The 27,634-nt window shown below is 40.3% G+C and overlaps 1 protein-coding gene across 3 annotated transcripts; it reads right to left on the bottom strand.

Annotated features, from left to right (window-relative positions):
• Positions 1–3,234: 3,234 nt before the first annotated feature.
• On the bottom strand, positions 3,235–26,723 carry sytl2b (synaptotagmin-like 2b). Of its 3 annotated transcripts, none has more exons than XM_034549258.1 (20): positions 26,608–26,723; positions 25,302–25,457; positions 23,954–24,114; positions 23,491–23,602; positions 22,416–22,464; positions 22,186–22,285; positions 21,620–22,043; positions 21,349–21,530; positions 12,114–14,495; positions 10,616–10,729; positions 10,475–10,525; positions 10,286–10,380; positions 10,076–10,192; positions 7,989–8,158; positions 7,034–7,136; positions 6,748–6,909; positions 6,462–6,546; positions 6,243–6,345; positions 5,441–5,646; positions 3,235–5,282 (listed from the first exon to the last, which is right to left on the bottom strand). In XM_034549258.1, exons 2-20 carry the CDS (start codon positions 25,400–25,402, stop codon positions 5,134–5,136), a joined length of 4,866 nt encoding a protein of 1,621 aa, XP_034405149.1. In that variant the 5' UTR covers positions 25,403–25,457; positions 26,608–26,723; the 3' UTR covers positions 3,235–5,133. The 3 variants fall into 3 exon arrangements, with proteins under 3 accessions (XP_034405149.1, XP_034405150.1, XP_034405148.1); XM_034549259.1 differs by having other exon boundaries at positions 10,475–10,729; positions 12,114–12,501; positions 13,903–14,495; XM_034549257.1 differs by having other exon boundaries at positions 10,475–10,729.
• Between the last annotated feature and the right edge of the window lie 911 nt (positions 26,724–27,634).

Raw genomic sequence — 27,634 nt, 5'->3', positions numbered from 1 at the left:
AGTCATGACAAACAGTAACTTTGCAATCTTCTAATCATTACATATCACTTAGTTTATTAAAGTGGATATAAGGGCACTAACGGTGTCCTATAAGTGTGTATTATAATATGTAGTTTTAATCATGTTGTCAGATTCATATTATTATATTTAATAAATGGTGTTATCTTTTGTAATCAGTTAGAGGCGGTGTACTTAAAATGTTTTCAATAAGAACGAAGAAAGGACTTTCATTCTTTCATAATACATTCAATACAATACAAAATCATTAAACTAAAAATGAACAAATTGTGAGTGTGTCTTACTGTGTGGCTGGATGAATGTAAACACAGTTTTTGCTGAACTCCCTTTTCCAGTTTCTTTTACTTTGAAAAACATAAAAATATATAATTGGTATAAATGGCTAATACCGATAATATACTGCACTGTTGTATATAAACAATATACAGCTTAACCTAAAACTCTGTGTTATATGTGTCATTTACCTTTTGTAATTGTATTAATTACAAAACCGGTTGGTAATATTCACCGCACAAAAACATTTTTTATCGTAAAGACCCTGAGGTAGCTCTTACATTTCGACCCATTCTTGACAGCCTTTCTAACAGAGAAGCATTATGTGTCAAAATCTATATTAAAGTTTTAAAACCTTTACTTTTTTAGTTAACATGCAATAACTGTTGTTGCGTAACATGCAATAACTGATAGGTTCAGACCATTAAGCTCCGCCTACTTTGATTTTCTGCCATTTTAAATTTGGCAAAAAGCACTCTGCAAACTCCTCCTAAATGCCTGGTCTGATTGCTACATAATCTTTTGTCAAAAGTTATCACAAGCTTATTGATATCTGATTGTGGATACAAAATATGGACCAATGAAATTCTAAGGGGTGTGGCTTCGAATCCTTTAGCTTATTTTTCCTGCCATTATCATTCTATTCAAACACTAGGGGGTGCTGCAGTTAATTGCTCAATTTCTACAAACTTTTCCTACAAAATGTATGCGATTTACTTAAAAATAGGATTAGGATGATCTGAAGACCTTTATGATGAAAAGTTATCAAAATGGTGGGTATTCATTCAAACGACCTTGACCTGGCATGGCGGCCATTTCACGCCCCATTTATGCAGTTTGCATAAGTAAGAGGAAGTTGTTTTAACTCCAAGGTACATCATCCAATCTGCCCCAAATTTCTCATGCATGATACTAGTTCACATATAGCCAACTGGTAAAAGGAAATGACACGTTTTACACCAGTTGACCAGATCTGCCTCAAATTTGGTAAGAAAAGCCTTAACACATTGATAATATTTCATCATGAATATTGTTCAGTTCTCATTTAACGATGTTGCCGTGGCAATGCTTCATTTGCCATGAAAAAATAAGCTGACTTTTGTGTGGCTTGGGATGGTCAAAACCTCATGGCACTTTCCACACGTCAAACGTGATGGAAATAAATGTTTGATATGGGTTTTGGCCTTTGCTGTCATAAATTGCTTCAATAGTGCCCCCTAAAGATTTTCACAATATCAGCCCAAGCGCTACGTTTCCCTACATAGATAATATTTTTTAAGCACGTATAACACGTAAAGACCTAAAATCTCTTGGAACCATGCTTTTGTTTAAACCGTACTGGAAGTCGGCCATTATGATTTGTGTGATTTTTCCAAAGTTTTTTGCACATTTCTAGGCGCTTACTTTAACGAATTCCTCAGATCCACTTAATTTATTCAGTACAATCTAAAGACCTTTGTGATTAAAAGTTATCAAAAAAGTCCATCAAACAAGCTCATGTAACTCCACTGGAATTTGCATCAAAGTATTCCTACGAGTCTTGCACTTTCTGGGTTTTGTTGTGTTCAGAAATCTTCTTTAAGGACAAAGGGACGTCTTGGATCGGTAGTTTTAATAAAGCGTATTTAATTAAGTGAAAAACAACACTGTGATACAGAGTACAGTCTCAGCTGAGAGATTCACAAGCCTCCTCCGGGCCACAGCCCACAATCGTGGTTCTTCTGTCTGCAGAGCAAACCTACGAATCCTGAACCGGTAAATGCATATTGTAAATGTACAGATAAAGAGAAGGAGTGACTTCACCACATTGGTCAAGAATACAGGCTAGGGTGGGATGGAACTGTCGACCCCCTTATTGAAAGACGGACGTGCTAACCACTGACCCACAGTCGCCCCACAAATATAGATGTGTGTATATATATGTGTATATATATATATATATATATATATATATATATATATATATATATATATATATATATACATGTATATGTGTATATTTATATACATATACATATATATATATATGTACATTATATACTGTATATGTGTAACAGTAGTAGAAATAACACTTAAGATCCACCTGTCTGTCCTTGCAGGTTCAACATGCTACTGGACAGATGCTACACATCCATATCCCGTGCTCAACACCCATTATGACCTCTTTGTAGGGTGTGTCTTTTACTTTGACACTTAACTCCGAGCTACCGCTTTGTATTTGATCCACATGTGTAGTCACCTTACCTTTTCTTTTTCACCAAAGGTGTGACCCTAACACACAAGAGTCTCAGAAGGCATACTTCTCATTTGAGGCCTTCAGTTTCCATGTTCTACTTGCACTGCATCACCAGACTCTGTGAGGTGTCCGTGTGTAGCAGATTTATGGCTGTGTGTCCAACAGTCACTTCTTTGTCTTAAAGAGAGGGATGATTTTGATTGCAATCATCACAGATCACAAACATACTTTAGGTGATTAATAGTTTTCTTTTGTTGTTTTCAACAGAACATCTTCCCTCTGCCTGTGGAAGAGAGAGGCCCAGTACATGTCAAACAGCGTCACAATCACTTCGCCCGTTATCCTCATGGGCAAACTGAGCACTAAGCTTATAACTTATAGTTGTCATGAAGCTGTAGATGTTCAAACTTTACATGACCAATTGTATGGCTATTCAATGACTGGTTGAAAGTAGAGCTTTTACAATATTATTTGATGTCACAATTGTTCTCCTTTTGACACAAAAGTGGAAACAATATTACCTTAAAATAAAATGCGTCTATTTGCTTTGTTAATATTTTATATATCTGTGTGTCTATAAGACTGAGCTGGGAAAGTGAAGTGTGAAGACTAGTTCTAAAAAGTTGTCTTGTATGGACAAATTACACAGTCAACCAAACTAATTCAAATAATCAACATTTAATATTAGAAATATGCAGCATCATAACCTGAAAAGTCTTGATTCTGCTTGTCTTTTTTTCTCACACAGGTGCATCATCCAAGCAACAGCAGTCCTCTTGTGGTCATTGACTGCAATGTCATTTTAACTATTCGTTTCTCTTTATCCCACTTTGAGACTCTATAATGTTAACTAGGTTGGTGACATATTAAAACAAGTCACTGGGAAATTGAACAGGACTATCATGAATTGTTATCATTAAATGTTACCTCTTTACTTCCGGTTTCATTTTTTGGTGTAAAAAACAATGTAGTCAGCAGTTATCTATGCTTACAATTCACAGGGTTGGTTCACCAAAATTGGAAAGAAGCTGATTTTCTTACTTTCTTTCTAACAAAAGATGAATAGCTTTGAATAACATGGTGCACCAGGGGTGTATATTTGGTTTTCCACTGTGGATTATACCTATTCGGTAACCGTTGCCTGATGGAAGTCTAAATATTATCCTATTGTCTATCATCAGAAAAATGATCACGTCCACAATAGCAAAACGTTATTAATGTGTATTTAAAAAAACTTTTTAACAAGGCCTACATAACTACCAACATTTGTAATTTTTTTTTAAGCAAGCAGATATAGTTGGATGTGGTGAAGAGGCTGTGTGTTCTTGAATCCATCAGTTTTTGTAATAGCAAATTAGAGTTGAGAGGCGGGGAGAGAGAAGAACAGCTGTGCTCGCCAGTCACAAACTGTTTACACAAAGCATGGTTGGCTGGAAAGAGGTCATGTGAGAAGAGGTTTCATAAAGACAGATGTAGGATTCATATTTCACGATCCGGATAAAATGAGAGAGTGCAGACCAAAACCAACTACTGATGAAAGCGTCAAAAAATGCTCAAATTATTATACATTATGGCACTTTTTGTATTATTAATTGAACATCGTATAGGTAAACATGATTGATCAAGTAAAATAATCATTGCACATCTGGCAACGCTGTCCCTCACTGTAGGCAGGATTCTGTGAATGATATTGTAGCAACACTGCATGAAAAGAAGAAAGAAATGTACACTTTAATTGATCCCCATGGGGAAATTCTTCTCTGCATTTGACCCATCCTTAGTTATTAAGGAGCAGTGGGCTGCAGTGAAGTGCTGGCGAGCCACTGGGGATTCAGTGTCTTGCACTTCAACATGCAATGGGGAGAGCGTGGATTGAACCGGGTACCTTGTGGTTACGGGACGACTACACTCCCCCATGAGCGACAGCCAACCAAAACTACAGCGACATCATCTTCAGCAGGGTACTTGCTGAGTCCTCTCATCAGCAACCAAACCTTTGTCCATTTTGCGGCCAGTGTAGCACCTGGCGTTGTCCTGGGGGCTGCCATTTAAAAAAATGCACTGCAGCGCCATCAATGCAGTGGAAATGAAGCACGACACAATGGTACTTTGAGCTAACTGCTAACATTAGCATGCTAACATGCGCATATTGACAGGGCCAAAGTGCAGATGTTATATGCGTATATTGTTTACCATGTTCACCATTAGCGTGTTAGCATGCTAACATTTGGCACAATGTGAATGTTGGGAATATGTGTTGTATACATATCCTGCTCAAGTGGCAGCCTGTTGCAGCAACTTGTGTAACTTTGTGTTTTTTGTCACCTTGATTGAAAAAGTAACATGTTCTGCTGGGATTAATAAAGTACTCTATCTCTTTCATCACCATTGAAGAAATGTTGACTAAATGATGGTGCTTAATAATAATTAAATTATCAGGGTCGTTATGTAGGGCTAATATTAACCCAAATGTAATAGCAAACAGCAGTAACAAAAAGTAAATGTTAATATTCCCTTGCTAACACATTAAGCTTTACCAAACTGAATTTAAATGTTTAAAACTGTTAATTGACAGTGTTTTTATACTGTCTTTGCACAACTTTTAGTTATTTTAAATGAGTTTTTGACGAGTTCAGCACTCTTAATGGGAGTACGTCCTCCACCCATTCATTCGGGGAGGCCATCATGCGCTCCCACAGGGCCACCTCATGAGGAGTCGAGTCCATCCAGTCCACCACTGCTCCGTAACTTCTGCCTACGGGGAAACAGAAATAATAGTTTCATTCATATATAGTTTTTTTCATATCACAGCAATTACACCACATTTGCTCATATCTATAACAAAGCGATGTTCCAGCTGATGATCACTTCTTTTACATCAGATTGGTTCAGTTTGGGTATTTTGACCAGTACCTTTTCCAACTCCAAGCCTCAGGCCCCCCAGCAGATTGGTGGCCAGCCTGTCTTGGTCCCAGACAGTGAGCTCCACGCAGGCTTCTGATAGATCGGCCTGTCTGATACCATCGTACACCATCGTATGGTTAAACGCTGGGTCTACTGTCCTCCGCAGCACACGCGTCTTCTGGCGACTCTTCCTGCTTATGTCCGGCAGCACAAAGCTTGGGATGAGGGGGAATAGGAAACATTTTCACTGCTGCAGCGAGTTACAATAAACTGATGAAGGAGTCATTTTGGGAGAGTACCTAATCTATTTCAGGCTGAGAGTTAAATGACAATATCATCACTGATCTTACATCTGTACGTTCAAGATCAAGTTAACATTACAGCTAGAAATATGTTAGCTGAGCTTAGTTTAAGAAGGTGGAACAGGGGGAAATGGTGGCTGAATAAAATGCACCTCTAAAGCTCATGATTCTATATTTTGTGTATAGTTGTTTTACACAAAGTTCAGTGTAGACACTAAGATGTCACTGCACCTGCTCACAGCCTGGCTACATTTGTTGTTATATATATAACAAAAAATATATATGTTAATTTGTGAGGCGATTTCTTTACCTTTGGACAGAGCCGTTTACCCCTGTTTCCAGTCTTGATGCTAAGCTAAGCTAACCTGCGGCTGGCTTTAGCTTCATGTTTAACAGACAAACTTGAGTGGTATCAATCTTCTCATTTAACTCTCGGCAAGAAATTAATTAAGAGTATTTCCCAGAGTTGCAAACAATATCTATAACTTAATATGAATTATAATGCATACCACTTAACATATGGGTCGATAGTGGCCCTGATTGGAGGCAAGTTCTTGCATTCTTTCACCCAAATGTGAACTTCTCCAGTGTTTGGACCATCCTTAATTAATCCTTTGACAAAGAAATGACAAAATATACACAAAATATTTAAAGAACTTTTTCTAGACAAAATGTACATCAAGAAACAAAGCCTGTTTTAAAATAACAGAAAGAAAGTGTGTGCAGACCTTCACTGTGGATGATCTCTGGCAGGAAACGTATGGCTAGTCTCATCTCTCCTTGACCATGTAATGGCGCCAGAGTGGATGAGGTCTGAAATGTTTGACAGAGTATACATTATACATAAACAGTAGATCCCAAATTCCTTTGGGCACAAATTATACAACTACATGTGATATCACAAGTTCAAGTAGACTCTGGGGAGCCGGACCATATTCTGAGATAATCCGCTGTTATTTGATGAGAAAACAACTGCTGTGGATAAGGCAAGCCTTTGAGTTTTTTTCTTTTTACCCTTGCTTTCAGGGCTAAGTAGTTCATCTGGGTGTGGTCAAAGTCCCACTTGTAGAGGTTCACGTCTACCTCGCCCAGGAAACTGTTCCTGCCAAAGGTGTCGTGATGCCAAACAGAGAGAATGAGCGTCTGGGTTCTGAGGTACTCCATGCGAACACGATACTGTAAGGACAGGGAACAGCAAGCTGCTTTTGTTTGTTGATTATCATGCATGCCAAGTATGTGGCATCGCAGTGTGGGAAAGTGTCTTTGTTTGTTTAGTACTATTGGCATTTTGGATTCTTACTCGGAGGATCTCGTTGAAAGTTGGATTTTGTGTCTTCTTTTTCACAGATGTTTTCCTCTTTCCCAAATTAGCTTTGTCAGGAAACAGGTAGCTTTTGACATACCTTCAAAAGTAAAAAGATACAACCTCAGTATATAATACCATGCAGATGTAAATCTAGTGCAACAAAATTGTGCGCATTTTCAGTTGTATTAGTATATCGTTTACACATCGTAAAAAAAGACATTGATAGTTTCACCTTCTAATGCAGTGGGTCATGTTTTTTAAAGCATAGAGAAAACACTGGTGATTGAAAATGTTTAAATATGTATATATTAGTAGTATTACAGTGTTTGTTTTTACCAATAGCGTGTTGTGCATTTAAATATCACATCCTGGTTTCAGCCCTTATCCCGGTATACAAATGTGGTACCAGGTGTGCTCCCATAGAAACAGATATGTACATGCATTATCCAAGTTTTTGATCACACTCATATACTGTATATGGGCAGGTTTTTTGTTAGCTCGAGTTATGTACAGACAGTAAAATAAAAAATAATGACAAACAAAATAATGATCTAAATGCTGAAATAAAAGGTGAAATTTACCACAGACAAATTTCAATAGCTTGGTTTGTGTAGTGGCAATTCAGTGGAACCCCGGTTAAGTGGAGTTTGGGCGTGGCATTTAATCTCTACTAGTTGATAATCAAACAACAGCAACAACAGGTGGCAGAGATCTTTCATCATTCATCACTTCATACATTTTACTTGTTGGCCGAGAAACTACAAGATTTCTTTCATTTCAATTCAGCCACTATAAGCCACATAAAATAAGTTGTTGTCTTGTTTGCCATTCAAAAACAATGTTAGCATGTGACTCTACAACTTAAACGTAACAGTTATTTATTTTACTAAATAAACAGGCCATACAGTATAGAAATATGATGATAGAATATTTCAAGTACAGTACTCACGGATCAGAACGGCCCCTCTTTGGGTTGACTGCAGCCAGGTCTTGGCACTTAGTCACAAATATGTGAAACTCTCTGAGCTTCTGGATGTAGTTGATGGAGAACTGGATATTTCCCTGAACGTCCACATTCCCAAAATCCGCGCTGTACATGGTCAGCATACTTCCACTCAGCTAGGAGCACACACAAACAAGTAGGCAAACATTTACATCATCAATCATATCTGTAATCATTTATTTAATAATTTATTGGATGATTTGTGGTTTTGGCTTTCTGAAAATCTAATCTATCTATATAAATAACAGAGCACATGGCTAAGTCTCAATAATTTCTTCTCTATTATGGCAAAGGCATGACCTGCCCTACCCTCTGATTGGCTCTTACCCTGACCAATCTCACTCGTCATAGAGAAACCTAACCAACGAATGCCAAGAGTTAGACCAGTGGTTCTCAAACTGTGGGGCGCGCCCCTCAAGTGGGGCGCCGAGGTGGGGCGCGGGGGGCAGTGCGGAGAACTTATATTACAAAAGTACGTGTAAATGTTTACGCTACGGTTACGGCGTTAACAGGTTACGCTTGCGCATGCGCGATCGCGACGTCCAAGATCCTTTGCGACTCCAGTGTAGCTTAGTAGTGTGCTAAATGAAGAGCTCGTGAGGCTTCTGAGGTTACCTGACGGAACACGGGGGGAAACGGAAGAGTTGTGGGTTTCTGCACAGACGGTGGTCAAGACCACGGCAGGGAACAGGAAGGGCGTGCAGGCGCTGGTCAAGAGTCTCTCCAAATGTGCGATGGACACACTGTCATTCACAGAGAGGCGCTAGCAGCCAGACAGATGAGCCGTGGACTTTTATCTTTGTAACGTTACACATGCATATACTTTTTGGAGTCAAATTTATTAATTCAATTGTAATTATTAATTTGCAAGTTTTCTGATGAATAATTTCTGATGAAATTGGCCTATCTCAGTGACATATTTGGAAAGCTTAATGAATTACATCTTCATCTTCAAGGCAGAGAGCAGCACCTTCCTCAGGAAGCTGGAGATGTGGGTCAGGCGACTCGATCAGGGAATATTGATTCCTTTGAGAATCTGAGTGAATTTGAACTAATACTGATACAACTCGATGGCTCACACATATCTGCATTAAGTTTGTTTTGCACCGGTTGCACGTTATTGTTTTGAAAAGATATTTAGTGTAAAACTCTTTATTGCCAAATATTTTAACTTGTTTTATTTTGTTTTTCACAGAATTCACTTTATTGTTATTATCTTGTAAATATATTCAGTGTAAAACATGTTAATTGCAGCCACAATAAGATATTTGCCAAATATTAGTTCTTTTTTGCACAACTTTATTTGCATTGTTCTAACAAAGTGATGTGATGGAGCAATCTGGTTTAATTAAAAGTGATTGCAATTTTCTTTATTCTATTATTTGAAAAGGCACAGATGGAGGAGTCACAAAAAACATTTTGTTACAATTTTGTTGGGGCGGTGGGGCACGAACATTTTTCTTCCTCCGAAGTGGGGCGTGACAGAAAAAGTTTGAGAACCACTGAGTTAGACAGATTTAAACATGGCCCAATGTTTGGGTTAGGGTTAGGGTTAGTCTAACTGTCTATGCTGAGGAAACATGGACCCCCTTGAGAGGACATTAGCCGCTACTAGCATAACACTACCGAAAACCCCGAACGAACTGTCAGCAGCCAAGTTGGATTGTGGGCAATGTAGGCCACAGGTTTGGTAAAGGATGAGCAAAAGGTCATATTTATTCTGCATCAATTTTGATCCCTTTTTTAACTATCAACTCAACATTGTATCACATACAATGCTATAGCAATGCCGAATCACTGGGGTATTTTTTTCTTCTTTTCGTGACTGACCTTTAGGTCCAGACCATTGATCTGATATAAGAGATAATAAGCTCATTGTGTATAAAAGCAATACATGTGATATCACTCCTAACAGAAAACGAATAACTAGGTTAATGTCAATCTGACAAAACACCAATTAATTTCACAAGCCAACGATAAGTGCAGTTTAAGAGAGCAGTGTTTAGCAAGCTCATGCATTAGTGTGAACATACAGAAGACAAAGACGACATGCCAGAGGAGTCGGTGAGGTTATTCAAGGAGCTGGACTGCATTAGTCTTCCTGGTTGGTCACTGTCCTCGCAGGTGGAATCCATGTCTCTGCCAAGGTCCTGAAACACAGACAGCAGGCACAGAAAGCTCTTTGCACAGGGATGCAGAGCAGACTTTGACCTACTGGACTAAAACATGCAGGGGGGGTTTACCTCCTTCTGTAAAAACGAAGGAACCGACTTGCTCATCTTTTTCAGGTGCTCCGGATCCGAAAATGAGGATGATGACGGCGACGGGATGGATGAAACTAAAGAGTGGATGATTAGAAAGCAGAAGCTACAAATCTTGACTAATTTGCTTGCAATCATGTCCATAATGGAAAAGATCAGGATTTCTTTTACCATAACTAATGTGTCTCATGTCAGCAGTTGGGTCTTTTCTTGTTTCTTGTCCTGTGAACAACAAACCAAAGAAACCACAATCCCCAAAAATATGTCTGCGTATATATGGAAATCTGACTTGGAGGTTGAGGACATGCTCACGTGGCGATAAAGATGCTGTGATGTCCTCCATACTTTTAGTTAGATTTTTTGGCCTTGCTTCTGCTCTCAGCAATGCTTTCCTGACAAGGTTTTGCCGTTCAACATCATTCTCACCTACGATACGTATTGGAGAGAATAATCAACTTACAGGCTTCCAGTATGGGCAATTTTTGATGCTCAAGTTGGTTGATGAGTCTTTGTTTAAAATTACAGTAACGACTTGGTATTTTGAGCTTTACATTAATCAATGCGAAGATTATTTTACTAAAGCAAGTTTTTCTCACATAACCAGTGTTTGAGAACCTGGAACCAGCAATGTTTGGCATTTTTGCAGCAAAATGATTCATAATTGAAAATCCATTTTCATTTGATCAATTAATCTGCTAATCATTGTAGCTAATCAATACAAACAAAATCTAAATATTTGTTGTAAACTCTGTCAAATTTGTTAATGAATGTAGAAACTGTCAGAAGTCAAGGTATTCCTAGCAGTAGGTTGGAACTGAAGAATAATGTGTAAGTGTGTAAGTGATGTGTAAGTGTATGTTGTTAGATACGTTTCCAATTTGTGTTGCCATTACCTACACATGTTTGGGTTTGATTCCACTAACATAAAATGTTGTGCATAATAGCTAAATAATAGTGCATCAAATGTGCAGTTCGGTGACAGTGGGAAACTGATGTTTATGTCTGAGGGATATATAGGTACAGCCTCTGTCTCAGTCTTTTAAAATGACTGTTACAGAAAGCTGACATTAAGCTGCTTGAGTTGGAGGTTTGTGAACATTTTTTATTTTTACCAGTCAGTGAAGTAAGAGGAACATATTGCCCATCCCACAAATTAAACACGGTGCAGCTGACTGCAGGCACATAGTATACAGAGATTAGGTTCTGTCAACAAAGATAACTTGACACGAACATATCAAGGATGCTGCTGGATACAACCAATGATAATAATGATTCATAAGTCTGCAAACAGACAACAGGAGTTGGAATACTTCAAAACAGCTTAATTTATAAGACATTGTTAAAATAATGTAAGAAATGTAATAAAACTGAGAAAATGCAAATGTTGACTATATAGGAGATCTACATGTTTGTTCATTCTTGACTTAAACTTGTTTTTTTCTCAACATGTAATACCTTTTGAATTTTATTATAATATGATTTAGTTGATTTTTTTTCCTCCAAACTTAATATAATTATCTGTTTTTATTGTAATACTCAGTGTCTTAACTTTTGATGAATTATGAATTAAACAGCTTAACCGGTTGAAACAATTTACATTTTTAAACATTTTCAAAAATATTGTTTTTAAACACCTTTTTGTTTTGTCATTTTGTGCAGTAGTCTTGGAAAGAAAAATGTAAAATGTCTATTTATATAAAATTTCTTTCTCTCTCTGCCTAAATTTCCGAGCAACCACCAAGAAAATCTCTGGCGCTGGCACTGCCACTGCGTATTGCCCTGTTAATAAAAAAGTGAAGTTGGTGCTTACGGTTTGAACTGTTCCTCGAGTTGGACCAAGTTTCTGACGTGCTGCTCACAGAAGATTCCTGACCTGCGTCTGAACTGCTGTAGTTTGCCCACAGGGTCCGCTGACTTGCCTTGCCACCCCCCCCCCTGCAACACTCCTCCAAGCTCACAGGAGTGCTGGCCCTCACCGGCCCATCCAGATCAAATTCATACCCAGACTTTCCTCCTGACCCCTCATCCATCACAGCCGGGGCGAGATAGTTGTGCGAAGTGGTCTCATCTGTCATGCCCAGGTAATGACGGTAGTCTCTGGGAACATATGCCCGTGCACGTGGAGTCAAAGTCTCAGTTTCCTCAGCTGGTCTTCTTGGCGGGGCACCTTTTTCGGCGTTCTGCCTCTGCTTTCTGCTCTGGGAGTGGACAGGGCTTACATACATTTTATGCTCCTTTTCATCAGGATCACTCAGAGAAAACATGCTAGTAGCGCGACACATGGAATTTCCACGACTGCTCGATCTGCCGAAGCTGTCTTTTCTGCTCTTTGGAGACTTGAACTCTTTTCCTGAACTGCTTGGGGATTTTAGGGGTTTCTCCTCAATATTTGCATCTTTTGAGCTCCTTTTGGACTCAGCTGTCGCATAATTGGAGAGGTTGTTTTTGCCATCATTCACTACTCTTGACCCTGTCTGTCTATCATGAGGTAACTTTGATCGATTTGGAAGAGGTGGAGGTGATTTCATGGCAGCAGGTCTTGGATTCTCTGATACGCAGTAATTCTCAGGGTCACCACACTTTAACCCCTGAGATGAAAGCTGGGCACTTATTGGTTCCTTCTTTTTGGGGCTTTTGGGTTTGTCGAGGGAAGATGATCCCATGGTATCTGACTTGGCCTCATCCCAGAATTCACGGAGATTATTAAATTGTGTTCTGTATGTGCTTTGGATCGTGGACATCTTGTCTATTGTCTGATTCAAAGGAAGAATAGTAAAATTGTGATCATTTCTATCAGATTGTTCATCATCGCTGCCTGAATCATTTCCAATCATGTCCAATGATGTCAGATCGTACTCCGACTTTGTAAATCTTTTACTCAGTTTGGATTGATTTGCACCACAACCAACTTTACCATCACCACGAGGTTTGGATTTGCCGATGTAAAATGGAGCCTTTTTCTCCTGCTCCCAGAAAGACCTGAGCTTCTTTATCTTCTCTGCAGTACTTTCAGGTTGTGGTTGACCTTGTCTGTATGTGGGAGTGTTGTTCATTATGTCTTTGTTAGATGTACCCTCCTTTTGTTTGAGAGACATGCTTGATTCCATGCTTTTGTCCGTCGTCTGTGTGTCTTCACTTGAACCTCTAAGCATTTGTGTTTTAGGGGTGATTTGCCTTTCGTTCATATATGGGCTGTTTCTGGACAAATGGAACCTCTCAGAGCCTGGATCTGTATCCAGGTGAGACACAGGAATAGTATTTGACAGTTTGTCTCTAGATTGGGAAATACTGTCAGGTCGTGCACTGGACTGAAAGGGTGTCCATGGCTGTGGACTAATTCTGTTTACAGATAAAATCTCAGTGTCTGAACCTCTTCTGTCATCTACTTGGGGACTGGCTGCTAACTGTAAATAATCTGAGTTGTATGTTGAGTCATTTTTGTTCCTCTGAGTTGAAAAATTGATCACCAGACTGTCTCCAGTATCTTGCTGTTGTTCTCTTGCGTCCCCAGGATTTGAAGCAGACTGATCATAAAGTCCCTTTTTGTTGGAAATTCCAGGCATAGTGGGCATATAAGGCGCTATGTGTGGTTTGCTTACTTTGTCCTTGTCTTGCTCCGCTGAGATGTGAACAGGTATTTGTTCTTTGATGATAAGTATTTTATGTCCCGTGTTGCTTTTGTCCCAGAATGACTTCAGATGAGAGATTTGGGCTGATTGCCTTCCATCGTCATTATCTTCAACTTCCAGCGACTGAATTCTTTCTCTGGCGTCTTTCTCTACATCTTCTTGGGTTTCTTGTGTGTCTCTGTCTGTTGATCCTAACTCGATAGCTTCATTGGACTGTATTTGTAAGTGATTTATTCTTATATTAAGAAGTTCATTCTTTCTGTCACTTATAATATGCCCAGAATATTTTCTAAATGAACCTTCGCCTTTTGATTTGTTGATTTCTTTATGTTTATCAAAGCTCTGCTTGGCTTTTGGATCATCTTCAGTCTTTGGCCAATCAAGGCTATCTGTGCTGCGGCTAAACCAGTCCAGCACCTTAGCGATGGAGTCCTCCTCATCCCCAGTGGGACTGGTGGTCTGAGTGGATAATTGAAATGCATGTTTTTTATTTGATTTCTTCTGGGCTTGCTGATCAGATTTATCAATTAAGTTGAGAGCATAAGACATTGGGCGATCTGGATCTGAAGAGAAAGATATATGAAAAGTATTAGATATGTCTTAATGTAGTAAGAAAGCTACTGATATCTTTGCTGCAGCACAATCTTAGTTTAGTTTGTTATCATGCTACTATTTGCCAATAAACACAGCTGAGACTAATGTGAATGTTATTAGCCTCGAATGAGGACTCTCACTGGAGATGCTGTAGTTACTTACGCCACCATTTTTATTCATATGGCCTTTTGAGGTAATAGACTTTACAAAAATAATATTGATGCTGTATCAATAGCAGAAGACATAGAAGCAGATACCTCAATGTCAAGATGTTTTTATAAATAAAGAAAAATCTTTTAACCTGTATCACATCTTGTCTTAATCTCTGCCAGGCGTAATAGTCCAGGGAATCTAGCCAATTTAACCATTAAAAATGGAAGGAAATGCCACAGAACGTATTTGGGCACAGATGACGTGTCCTGAATAACATACTAAAAGTCCTAAGAAATTACTGTTACGGAAATAGGTTAAATATGCAAAAGTCCAAGATGGCCACCATAAATATATAATGTATTATATCTCCACTATCAGAAGAGACATTTGAATGATTTTAAATGCTATCATACGTTTTTTGGACATACGGTATCATTTTGAATAGGTTACGACTTGACCGGATGCAATAATCATGGAAAAAAATCCAATATGGCCACCAAAAATCCATATCTTATCATATTGTAAGGGCCTGAGGGAAAGGGTGGTGGCTGGAGTCTACATTCCAGCCATAAGGCTCCACCCACTCATTCAGGAGAGCATGGGGATCAGGTGTGAGAAGAGGCACACCTGATTGTGATTGCCTCCTCAGGGAGGCAAACAAAAGGCAAAGAGGGAAATGGAGCAGAGGGGAAAAACATGACGGGAGGATAAGAGTGACTTCTCCTCTGCCTGAAGGAAGGTTAAGCCGGTAAGTCGGCTAGTGGCCCGGATGAGATAGCTTTTGTAAGAAATTGATAGAGCTCGAGACTGAGCTACGCTTTCAGTTCTTTTTTGTTTTTTGTTTTATCAAAAACCCTTAAACCCTGCAGACCTGACTCTGCCTGTGATTGCTACACTGCCCTAACTGCTGTGTCCTCCGTACCGTCCTGTTACACTGGTAGAGAATGCGTGCAGGAGGACCCTACTGGTGGCGTAGCAGTCAAACCATGGAGGACCTAGTAAGAGTTTATGCGCATTTCTGCTGAACAGCAGACCCTGCACTGGACAATGATTGAAGAGCAACGACAGCAGAACACCCTTCTCAATGCAGAGGTCGAAAAGTGTCTGGCGGAATCCCCTCCAGCACCAAAGGAAGGGACCGTGCAACCAAATCCTAGTTGGTTTATTTTCGAAATGACAGAACGACAATGTCGAGGCCTATTTGACAGCCTTTGAGCGTACAGCTAAGAGGGAAGGCTGGCCCGACGATGCCTGTGCAGACCTGGTCGGGCCCTTCCTACTTGGGCCAGCACAGCAGGCCTACCTCGATCTTCCTACAGCCCGGTTGAAGGATTATGCAGTCTTGAAGAAGGAAATCCTGGCCAGGTACAGCTACAGTTTAGCAGCAAGAACCCAGAGGTTCCATGACTGGAGGTTTAAACCAGAGTTGCCAGGACGGGCTCAAATGTATGACCTTGGCCGGGTAACCAAAGCTTGGCTGACATCCGACCCAGAGAAACTAGGGGTCTTGGAGAGGATTATGATGGACAAATACATCCGGTCTCTACCATATGAGACCAAGAAAATGGCCAGTCAGCAGAATCCAGCCAATCTAGATGACCTGGTTAGCCTGGTGGATAGCCAAAGGGTTACAGTCGAACTATTGCGATCAACACGAGCGGACACTGAGGGGAGCCGGAAATCTAGGGTAGAGGTCCCAAGGACTAGGAGGACACATGAACTGGAGGGTTCAAGATGGAGGCGACCTCCTTCAACAAGTGATGTAAGGCGCTGCTTTCAGTGTGGCGAGCCAGGCCACATATCCTGGGAGTGTCCTGGGAAGGATGAACCAATGCCCACGGCCAGTTCCTCAGGTGCAAGACCCTGTCACTTGCTCGACTCCTGCTGGGTGCAGGAAACCTCTCCAGCCCATATGACCCCGGTCAAAGTAGATGGGAGAGATACACAAGCACTGATTGACTCCGGCAGTGCGGGGTCCCTCGTCCAACCCCAGCTTCTGTAACCATCCTTGTCTGGTGAAATGGTGCTGGTGTCCTGCGTCCATGTGGACACCAAAGAGTATCCCACAAGCGTCATCCAACTCACTACGGTTAAAGGCAGCTGTCAGCTGAAGGTAGGGGTGGTCCTGTCTCTCCCAGTCCCAGTCTTAGTAGGGCGGGATTGCCCACTTGAACTTCTCTGCTGTAGCGTCTCCCCTCACAGACTTGACCAAGGCCTCCCAGCCTCTCAAAATTAAATGGACAAAAGAAGCTGAACAGGCCTTTCAGGGCCTAAAGGGGGCCCTCAGTTCACAGCCAGTATTGTTGACCCCAGACTTCAGCCGGGAGATGATTGTTCAAACGGACGCATCAAAGGTGGGCATAGGGGCAGTACTCTCCCAGGAAGTCCAAGGTGAGGAGCATCCCATCATATACAGCCAGAAGGCTCCACCCACTCATTCAGGAGAGCATGGGGATCAGGTGTGAGAAGAGACTCAACCTGAGGAGTGACTTCTCCTCTGCCTGAAGAAGATTAAGCCGGTAAGTCGGCTAGCGGTCCGGCTGAGATAGCTTTTGTAAGAAATTGATAGAGCTCGAGACTGAGCTACGCTTTCAGTTCTTTTTTTTGTTTGTTTTATTAAAAACCCTTAAACCCTGCAGACCTGACTCTGCCTGTGATTGCTGCACTGCCTAACTGCTGTGTCCTCCAAGATCTGTCCTGTTACAATATATTTGCACTGATATACGACATTTCATTGAATTAAATTGTATACTGATATAATCAAAGCACGTAAGTATTTTCAAGTCTATTCACTACATTGAACTTTAGTAACACACTCAACAACATAAATTCTACACATCACATAAAGATTATAACAGAAAGGTGACACAACATACAGTGATTGACAATACAGTGATTGATCATTGTAGTTGATACACCGTTGGACTGGGTCCAACTCAACCGTCGTCATCATATGCATTTGACAAGTCTGGTAACTGAGTTGGTACAGCCAGTGCATTCTCTGCACACATGCCATATTTTTGGCATGTGCACCTCCGGGTGGTACAGTCCTTTTTACAGCTACAACAGATGACATCCAGTAGTTCTGATGGAGCGGCTGGTTGGTCGGTCTGTATATCTCCCGTTTACAACGTTCCATCCAAAATCCTCTGGTCTCATATTGATGCAGGCATCTTTCCATTCCATAACCTGATAGTATATACGAAGGCTGTGATACTTTGAGGAGCCAGAGGTTGGTGGTAGACTTTGGGGTTCCACGGCGGTGGTACCTTGTCACAGAACCACCAGTATCGTAAGCTGTCTAGTCCTTTGTCTTCAGCACCACCATACATTAACATCAATGCCTTCTGTCCTGCTGCAATGATCGCCTCCTTTGCTTGATCAGGTTGACTGAACACTTTGGCCTGATTGTAGAACACAGGGTCATTCTCGATTTTCTTGACTGCCACGCCCTTCCCTAAACCAAACAGGCGGGAGGTAGTATCGCAGCCTGAAAAAGTTTAGGACCGAGCAACTCCCTGGATTGTTTTATGCACCAGGCTCTCTTCTTTTTGGCCGATAGTTTAGGCTCTGATGCCATGAACAACTTGTGTCAATTTCGACATGATGCAGTAGGGGTCAGCAAGTCTGTGTCATCCCTGATCAGTACAGTGTTTTTTGTTTGCGCAACTGCTGTTGCCTCTGCACATCGGTGTCATGCGTTGCCTGGTCTATGCTACAGCCAGCTCTCTCCAGCTTGTCGCTCAGATAATGGATGAATTGCTGCTTGTTTGCCTTGTTGTTCAGGAAATCTTCTTTCTTTGATTGAATCATGTAACCACCGACGTGTACTGTCACACCAGCACAAGTCCCGGTTTGTCATAGTTGTGTGGCATCTTTAGTTGCGGGCTCATCTTTGTACCCTTTAAAGACAAGGACAGCAGCTCCATACTTATGTGTGACGTACGGAACGTACATTTGACACACTCTGTCAAATGTAGATCCTCTTGGCCATGGTATGCGATGAAGTAGAGCACCACCATCTAGCACATACTGGAAATTTGCACTGGGTTCTCGTTGCTCTCCCTTCATAACTTCCAGAGCACATCGGCCAGTGTTGCCTTATTTGCCTGCAGGGGGAGTGCAGCTGATTCAAACAGTGCAGGTGGATGAGTGCATCTTGAATAAAGATAAAACATCTTCTGAACGCTGTCCTATAGTTACCAACTTCTGAAATTTCAACTGTGGATCCACCGTTACAGATTCTCCTTTGACCTTTACTGTTGATCTTGATCCGAGTGTCGTGGCCTGGTCAGCTTTCCTGAAGACATCATCTTCTACAGATACCCCGACCATAGAATAGAATATCTTCCCCAATTTCTCTTGACCGGTCAACGTTGACTCCTTTTTAGGTTGTCATGCCATTGGCGATGTTGAATAGTGATGGATTCTCAATGAATGGATCCCTCTGTGCGAGGTAAGATCAGATTTAGGGTTACATTGACATCTCTAGCTTGTCTAGCCTTTGACATATCCTTGTGTTGGTCACTGGTCTCATATGACACATCAGTGAACTTCTGCATGGTTGGCACATGCCGGCATGGGCATGACCCACAGTAGGCGCTGAGTTTTGGTCATACCCTTTCCTCGTGTCAGGCCTCCGTGCGTCTTTACGCTCCTCATTGGTACCTGCTCTATGATGAGGTATGTGAACAGTCCTCCAGTATCTGTCACTATGCCTCACGACATGATACGCTTCCTCGAATTTCTGATGGACATCGGGGTGTGTTTGGGGCAGCATGGTCATCGTTTGCATATATATATATATATATATATATGTATGTATGTATGTATGTATGTATGTATGTATATATATATATATATGTATATATGTATATATATGTATATATATGTATATATGTATATATATGTATATATATATATGTATATATATATATGTATATATGTATATATATGTATATATATATATGTATATATATATATGTATGTATGTATGTATATGTATATATATATGTATATATATATATATATATATGTATGTATGTGTATGTATATATATGTGTATATATATATATGTGTATATGTATATATATATATGTATATATATATATATATATATATATATATATATATATATATATATATATATATATATATATATATATATATATATATATATATATATATATATATATATATATATATATATATATATATATATATAATGTGCAGACTTCGCATATAATTTGTCTCCAGCTGCTGCAAAGTAGGGTCATGTACTGACTGCAGATGCAATCTCTAGTTTCCCGTTCACTCTGCTTTGAGAAACCTTCGGAGGAAATCCACCATCTCCAGATACTGTAACCATAAGGTTGCTGTGCACCCAGTCATCGTTTCCTTCTTCCCATTCACTATACTTTGGAGTCACACTAACGCTTCTGATGAACACACCTTTTCCACAGAGAATGTACACAAGATTTCTCTGTCATACAGTTCCGCAGCTGCAGTCAAGTCAGTCGTGATGGTGTCTGTGTCTAAATTGTGTGTCTCGTCATCATCATCTGATCGTTCCGGATTTTGTAGAACACCTACAACTTCGGAGTCATCAGCTTCCTGGTTAGTTGGTACTGGAACGTTGTATGTATCGGCCACAAGAATGGTATTGAGTGCAGCATCTACCAGCAGGTGACCACGGACTGCCCTTGACACAGCTTTGCCAGTCAACATGTGGCTAACAGTGTTGCTAGCATATGCAAACTTTCGAGGAGTTCCTGTAGTCCTGAATCGGCCAGCAGGTGTCCGATACTGCCTAAGAAGCTTATCTGCATATGGAACCCACCAAGCCTCAGAACCATACACTTCAGATCACTGCCATCGGGCTGAGACCGGATAATCATCATTGCTTTCCAATATAAGGTAATATATGATAAGATATGGATTTTTGGTGGACTTATTGGATTTTCTTCCATGACCATTGTATCCAATCAAGTCATTACCTATTCTAAATGATTCCTTATGTCCAAAAACCATATAATAGCATTTTAAATAATTCAAATATCTCTTGTGATAGTGGAGATACGAGACATTATAGATTTATGGCGGCCATCTTAGACTTTTGCACATTTAACCTATTTTCGCAGCAGTAATTTCTTAGGACTTTTAATATGTTATATATAATAAATAAAACAAATTCCATTTCAAAAGTTAGTTTGTCTGGACTATAAGTCAGAGGAGAGGTTGTATGTTCGGCCATACGTATCTTATCTCACATTCTGCTGCATCATACTGCAGACTATTTTGGTGCCCAGCAATGGCTGCATACTCAAGGACCTCATTTTTGCGATGACTGACACTTTCTCAAAACACCTTGTCTTATCTGTTTTATATGCCATTGACTGCCTGATTACTCCTCACTCCCCACTCTTATAGGATCCGTTTTTTCGTTTTCTTAGGATTACCTTAAGTTTTTACCTACGTTTTTTTAGGATTACCTTTAGACCTCTAAAAATCTAAGAAGAAGGTTACTCTGAAGTTGAATTGCTCACAGCTCTCGTCACAAGTAGCTTGTTTCATTTTAAAAACCAAAGGTGAGGAACTACTGCCTGACTGACTAGTTTGAACATACTTTTAACTACAGTAAGTAGAGTTATTACTTGTAACCAAACTCACCCACAGGGCTTTGGGGCAGACTCAGATCATCCTGCCTCCTTGCTGTACCCACACTGCTATTGTTTTCTCTGTTTGAATCCTGAATGCTGGCTGTGTGCAGGACAACGTCATCATCTCGTTCATCGCTCCTCTGTAGGATCTCTCTGTTAGTGGATGCATCATTCCTGGTGTATGTGGCAAGGCTGAAATTATGCAGGTTGTGAGTTGCAGTGAAAGGAGGAGAGAGCTTAATTAAAATGTTGGGCTCAGAGTTGAGGAATTGTCCACTGACCTGTCTTTTGTTTTCGAAGATGGGTTTCTTTCTCTCTTCACAATGGAATTAGACAAAAGTTGAGATGCATCACAGAGTGGCTGCTGGGAGTTTTCATCTTGAGGTTTGGATGGCGGAGCTGATTGAAATACTTGATAAGAAACAACACTTTTCTGCGGTATGACATTTTGGCCCTTCAGGTCAGACTGGTTAGAGTTGGACCCTCGTATTAGGCTCCGTCTTGGGGTGGGAACAATCCCTGGTGTCTCTCCCAGAGCGTCTGACGCCAGGCTGTTGCTTTCTGACTGACTGGAGGTATGTTTTGAGCGAAATGTCCTACTCTTTGGCACTGGCCTGAAGCCTACAGAAGAGCCCTCTGATGTGAGGGAGGCCCCTGAAGTCTGACTGCTCTCTGCTGGGTGGCTCTTCAGTGGATATATGGGCTCTGTGGGAAACAACGGAAGAAAGGCTCAGTCTAGATTATGCTTCAATATTGGTCTGCAAGCCCACTACACATTGATTTTTGTGTATTGTGGCCAAACTGTATTTCAGAACATCACAAAAGTGTTTTAAGTTTCAGTTCAAACCCGTCTCAGATGACTCCTGGTCCCGACTGGTTGACATGTAATCATTATTTTCCGGTTGTTCAACAACAAGGGAAGCAAGGTTGAAAGGGTTGTGCCTTGGCTTAAAGGGAAATGACCATAATTAATGTTTGACATTACAATATACGCAATTTTATTGCGACAAGGTTGCAACAAAGAAAGGAAAACAGTCACAGAAAAAGGCTGATCTGTTTTCTAACACTTATTCCTACCGTTCTTGGAGAGCAGACCGCTGAATTTAGAATCTCTTTTTCTGCATCGCTGTGGAAAAAACAATTCAAATATTACGCTGGAAAGGGGAACTTAAAGGAAATACAAGCACTGCAAAGCATTACATCCACTTCAGTTTAACTTGATGTGCCTGCTGAAAAACATCTCAGCAGCTAAAAAAAATATTCTCAAAAGTGTTCTGTAGTGTGCATGGCTGGAGCTCTACCCAACCCAGTCAACCGGACTGTTAAAAGATAGTAAGAGAGCGTCTGCTAAGATCTGGCATTCTGTGGCCGAATAAGAGGATTCGTATTACGGGAGAACAAAACTTTAAGTAATTGATCGACTGCATTTAGAAATGCCTGTGATGAAACACAGGAATTACACTGCAAAACTACAGTAGAACTATCAGGCTACAAACCGAGTTTAGGCAATTACATTCTTCAGTGTAATGTGTGTTTAGGAAATGTTTATTCCTCTGCACGAAGTACAGCTTGGCAAAATCAAATATGGACCCAACTTGTAATAGAAACATGTTAAATACAAATGATCCTCCACTGGAGTAAGTTGCACACTGTAAAAATAAAAATAAAATAAAAATAATATTTAAGAAAAACTCCTGGTAACAGGATTGATAGAAACATCCTGATCCTTTTGGTGGAATTTCATTCCAGAAATACCAACCAACGGAAAACATCCTATTCAGTGTCATTATGCTGAGAGCTCTTCTGAGTTAATCCCTTAATATGTCAAACCACATCCAGCAGTGTTATGAGCAGTAGCTGCTGCCGGGCTATAACACAGTCAGCACCACCTATGTTTGCACAGGCTGAGTCACAAGACACACACACACACACACACACACACACACACACACACACACACACACACACACACACACACACACACACACACACACACACACACACACACACACACACACACACACACACACACTGTATACAAGGTGAAAAAGCGAGAGAAAGGAGCTGCCCTTGTTTCAAATTGTTCAAGCTATTTCATAGAAGTTAAAGACATTCAGATCAGTACATCTATGAATAAGAAAGGAGTGTGTACTTGATCTCCTGCGGCTGCAGGGCTTCCAAACATCTGGCTGGTTTTGGTGGAGTGGCGATGTCTGAACCTCGCTTGCTGGGCGTCTTGGCTCTTTCAATTATGGGAGAACTATCTGCAACAGAAAGGAGCTGTGTTTACAGCAGCAACAACAATTTAAATATTCTGTTTTTAAAACAAAATTAGACCCCAGCACTCTGTTTGTTACTTCCTAAGCAAACTTTCAATGGAAAATCAAAATTAATTTTCAGAGGTTATCCTAAAGCGTTTTTGTGATCCCACACACATCAACAATTTGCACCAAAGGATACATTATTGCTCGGGGCAAAACCAACGTTTGAATCCTATATTTTCACTAACTGTGTCACTTCACTCTGATCTTCTGTCAGGGCTGCTGAGGTCACAAATGGAGCTATAACATGTGCTTTAAAACAAGCCCTTTGTCAACAGTGTAGAATGAACACACCTAAACTAGCACTCCTCTGTTTCATGGAGGCCAGGATGATCTCCGAGCCGTGGATCTTGTCCATGTGTCTGCGAGACTTGGCCTCATAAAACCACTCTCCAGTTCGGTACTTCAGCTCGGTGTCTAACTGCGACACACTGTGAGGGATTTTCTCCAGTTTCCTGCAGGGGAAACACAAAGGACACATGTACAAATGCTGAAGTCAAGAGGTTTTTCTGTACAGTCATTTATTGTCTATTTATGCGATATGGTTATAGTTGAGTGGCATTTCTCAATTAATGTTTTTGATCATGCACAGCTTTTTTTTTTTATCCCCCGAGGCACTCTATGAACTCAATTTAAGAAGGTAAAATGTTTACTTCACTGCAATTACAGTTGCACATGATCTATCTCACGGAAAGAATTCGGAAAACATTCCCATCAAGTTAAAATTGAATCATAGATAAATGGCTGCTCCAACTCATCATTCATCTTGATGGAGAAACAAGCGGTCATGTGAAAAAAGGGCAGCACATTATTACAGGCTGTTGGCTTAATCCTTTTACACCGGACACAGCGAGCATTCAGCCTCACACTCATAAAAGAAGAAAAGTTTGCCGGCCAACTCCATTAAACTCACATTGAAAAGCACATTGTTTCATTATATTCTTGACTCATGTAAATTAAATAAAACACATCTTCAAAGTGCACCTTTTTGTTGTTGTTAGTTTACATGCTTGACTGCATTTTTAATAGGAGAATAGAGGTTTCTCCTTTCATTTCTGCACATGGAGGGATCAGAAAAGATACTGGGACTTGTGTTTGTCTTAACAAGCCTTGAATATACACTGAGAGGAATGTTTGACCCCTCCCAAAGGTTCAATGGAGAGCTTAACGGCTGATTTTAAATGTTTTTCTGAAAGGAGGCAGTATGAAGCATCACGCTCTTCACAGTTGAGGTGTCTCTCATCATTGAGGCCTTTAAGGGTTTCTATTCTTGTCCATCAGGGCAGCATGACCCTCTCCCATGTGCAGACTTCATCTTGGCTCTAATCTAATTGCCCATCTAACATGGAGGCTTCTCAGCGATGTGTCCGGCCAAGCTGTTATTGTGTTATTCCATTATGACCAGACAAGTATGATTTTGACTGTCCCACAAAAGGCCTCTTCTCACTAAACAGGCAATGGAAGGAGTACTTATTTAATCATTAAAATTACATTAGCTGAATAACATGACATTAAATGCTGGCCAAAACATTTCTGCTCAAGTGAAATTACCCGAGTTGGATGCCATTGTCATGTGAAACATTTACCACATAGAAATACAAGGATATAAGATACTTATTTATTTTGCCTGATTTCTTTCTACCTGACTCTCTCCTCCTCGGCCTTCAGCAGTTCGGTGTCCCTCCTCATCACCGTCATAATCACCCCTTGCTCCTCCTCCGTCAGGTAGCTCAGGTCAATCATGGTTCCTCCTCCTCCTTCCTTGGCCTGCTCATCAAGCAACCAGCGGGGTCTGTCACTGTCAGGCAAAGGCAACACTTCCCCATTGTTACATCTTAAGAAGTTTTGTCTTTGTTCCAATATTTCTAAACCTTGCTCATGTCCAGTAAATATTAATGTAAATGAATCATAAAGGTATGAATTACATGACAGCCAGTCTCTAGCTGGGTGAGTTGTTTCTAAAGAACAAGTGATCAAAACCACAGCATAACACTAGTGACGTCCTACAGTGACTTCCATTGCAGTGGCCCCAAATAGTTACATGTAAATAGAAACATCTGCAACACTTAACATGTTCCAACAATAACACCTATTGATTGTGAAGTGACCTGATAATCAATATAGCATCTGAATCTGTTCAGAAACAGTGGTGGAAAGTAACTAAGTAGATTCACTCAAGAACAACAATTTTGAGGTACTTTACATGAGTCGGCAACACCCATTTTGTTTTTCTTTAACTTTATACTTCTTCTTAACTACATTTCAGAGGGAATTATTGTAAACTACCATAATCACTTTTGATACTTTAAGTACATCACTACCTCTACACCATACATGTCTCTTGTGTGCTCCTTTTGCTTGTTTATTTAAGAAACTCTTTGTTGACACGTCAGGTAATTATATACACACTCACTGACTGTCACACTGACATTTCTACTTTGACTTTGTTATAAAGTACTGGCAAAATACCTGTAAAATGATACAATGTCCGGGTTCAACATATATTTGTGCAGTTCCAGATTCCGAGATAAAAGTGAACAAGCTGCTGGAAATGCTTTCTTGTCCAGATCAATGAAGAGAAGTGCACTTCCGCACAGTGTCTCTTGTTGCTGAGATATTTATCTGATTACAACGTATTGATTTAAAATGTTACCTTCCACGTAAGCAATCAACCTGTTTTTGTTTTTAATGTATCTATGTTTACAAGTTTTTTTCTCTGTTTGGCAAGCTAAATTGATTTTTTATATGATAATGTTTCTTAAAGTCAAATTTGAAATTTGAAAGCTAGTTAGTCAAAAAGTAACAGAAACAGATAAATCAGGCAACCGATCACATTCTAGTTTAAGTATATGTCTTACAAATACTTTATAATGCAAGCAAACGTTTGTAAAAAATAAAGAAAGAAAGAACTTCAGTTTTCTTGTAATAAGTCAGAGTGTGTCGCCTACCTTACAGGACGCCTGCAGGCTTGTCACAAAGAGCCACAGTAACTCCCATCCTGATGTGTAGGTTAACAAAAGAAACAGGTGGACAAGGTGAGGAAATGTTTGCCTCCTCCAAAGATCTGCTGCTGCTGCTGGATGTGCTGCCCGGTCCGGAGCCGAAGGGAGGGATGGACTCTGTGTGCGTGTGCGTGTGCGTGTGCGTGTGTGTCTGTGTGTGGGAAGGAGGATCTTACATGTTCCGCCAGCTAAGTAGTTACTTTGTTCACGGAGGTGTCATCTGAGCTGTCATGGCAGGTGGCGTCCAACAGGTGTCCTCAGTTTCCACACTGCAGTCCATGTGGGACATCCTCAGTGTGTTTGACAAACGGGTGTGGAGGAACCTGAGGTGTTTCAAACAGCAATAACATGTTCCCAATACAAATAATGAGACGTGTGTTTCGATTGAAATGGCTTCTCAAATGTGCTTGCTACTTCTTTCTCTTTCTTGACATTGCACATTGAACATATTTGGGGTTTTGCTCGGTTAGTCAGACAAAACAAGACATAACTTTGGGCTCTAGCTGTTATTGACAATTTCAATTATGTTCTGATGTTAACCCATAACTCACAATTAATCTTATATACACACAGTATAATAATTGATATAATCAAGATTTAATCATCGTGACTCCGCAGAAAGGCTGGATTACTATCCGGGCCTCCAAGGGCCCTTTTTGTTTGATTTGATCTAATTTGATTAAGTGTAACTTTGTCTAGAAATTTGGCAATCTGCACAACTGAAGCAGAATATCAAATGGCATGGTGAGATCCCACAAGTAGGTTGTCTTGTCTCAATAGTTATAAAGCTAGTTATTTCAGCTATTTGAACCTCTCTTTATGTTGGACAAGAGAGAAACGTACTTTCAGATCTTTTGTATGTTTGCACAAATGAAAGAAATGACAATAAAGCTGACTTTGACTTTGGTGCAGTTTCAGCACACAAGAAACTAGGAACCGTGCAGTATTCAGTGGAAATGTTCAGTGTACACTG

The sequence above is a fragment of the Cyclopterus lumpus genome, chromosome 13, assembly GCF_009769545.1.
Source record: "Cyclopterus lumpus isolate fCycLum1 chromosome 13, fCycLum1.pri, whole genome shotgun sequence".
In the NCBI taxonomy this organism is placed as follows: Eukaryota; Metazoa; Chordata; class Actinopteri; order Perciformes; family Cyclopteridae; genus Cyclopterus; species Cyclopterus lumpus.
Note: the sequence above shows the minus strand (reverse complement) of the source record. Positions and strands in the feature narration are given on the sequence as shown.

Bases quoted from the DNA above. Each gene is read 5' to 3' on its own strand.
- sytl2b (XM_034549257.1), bottom strand. From the start codon at position 25,402: ATGATTGACCTGAGCTACCTGACGGAGGAGGAGCAAGGGGTGATTATG. The intron at 22,465-23,490 runs GTACACACTCCT...TTTTTTCCACAG, and splicing joins CTGCAGCCGCAGGAGATCAA to CGATGCAGAAAAAGAGATTC. The intron at 21,531-21,619 runs GTCAGTGGACAA...GCATAATTTCAG, and splicing joins TCTTCGAAAACAAAAGACAG to CCTTGCCACATACACCAGGA.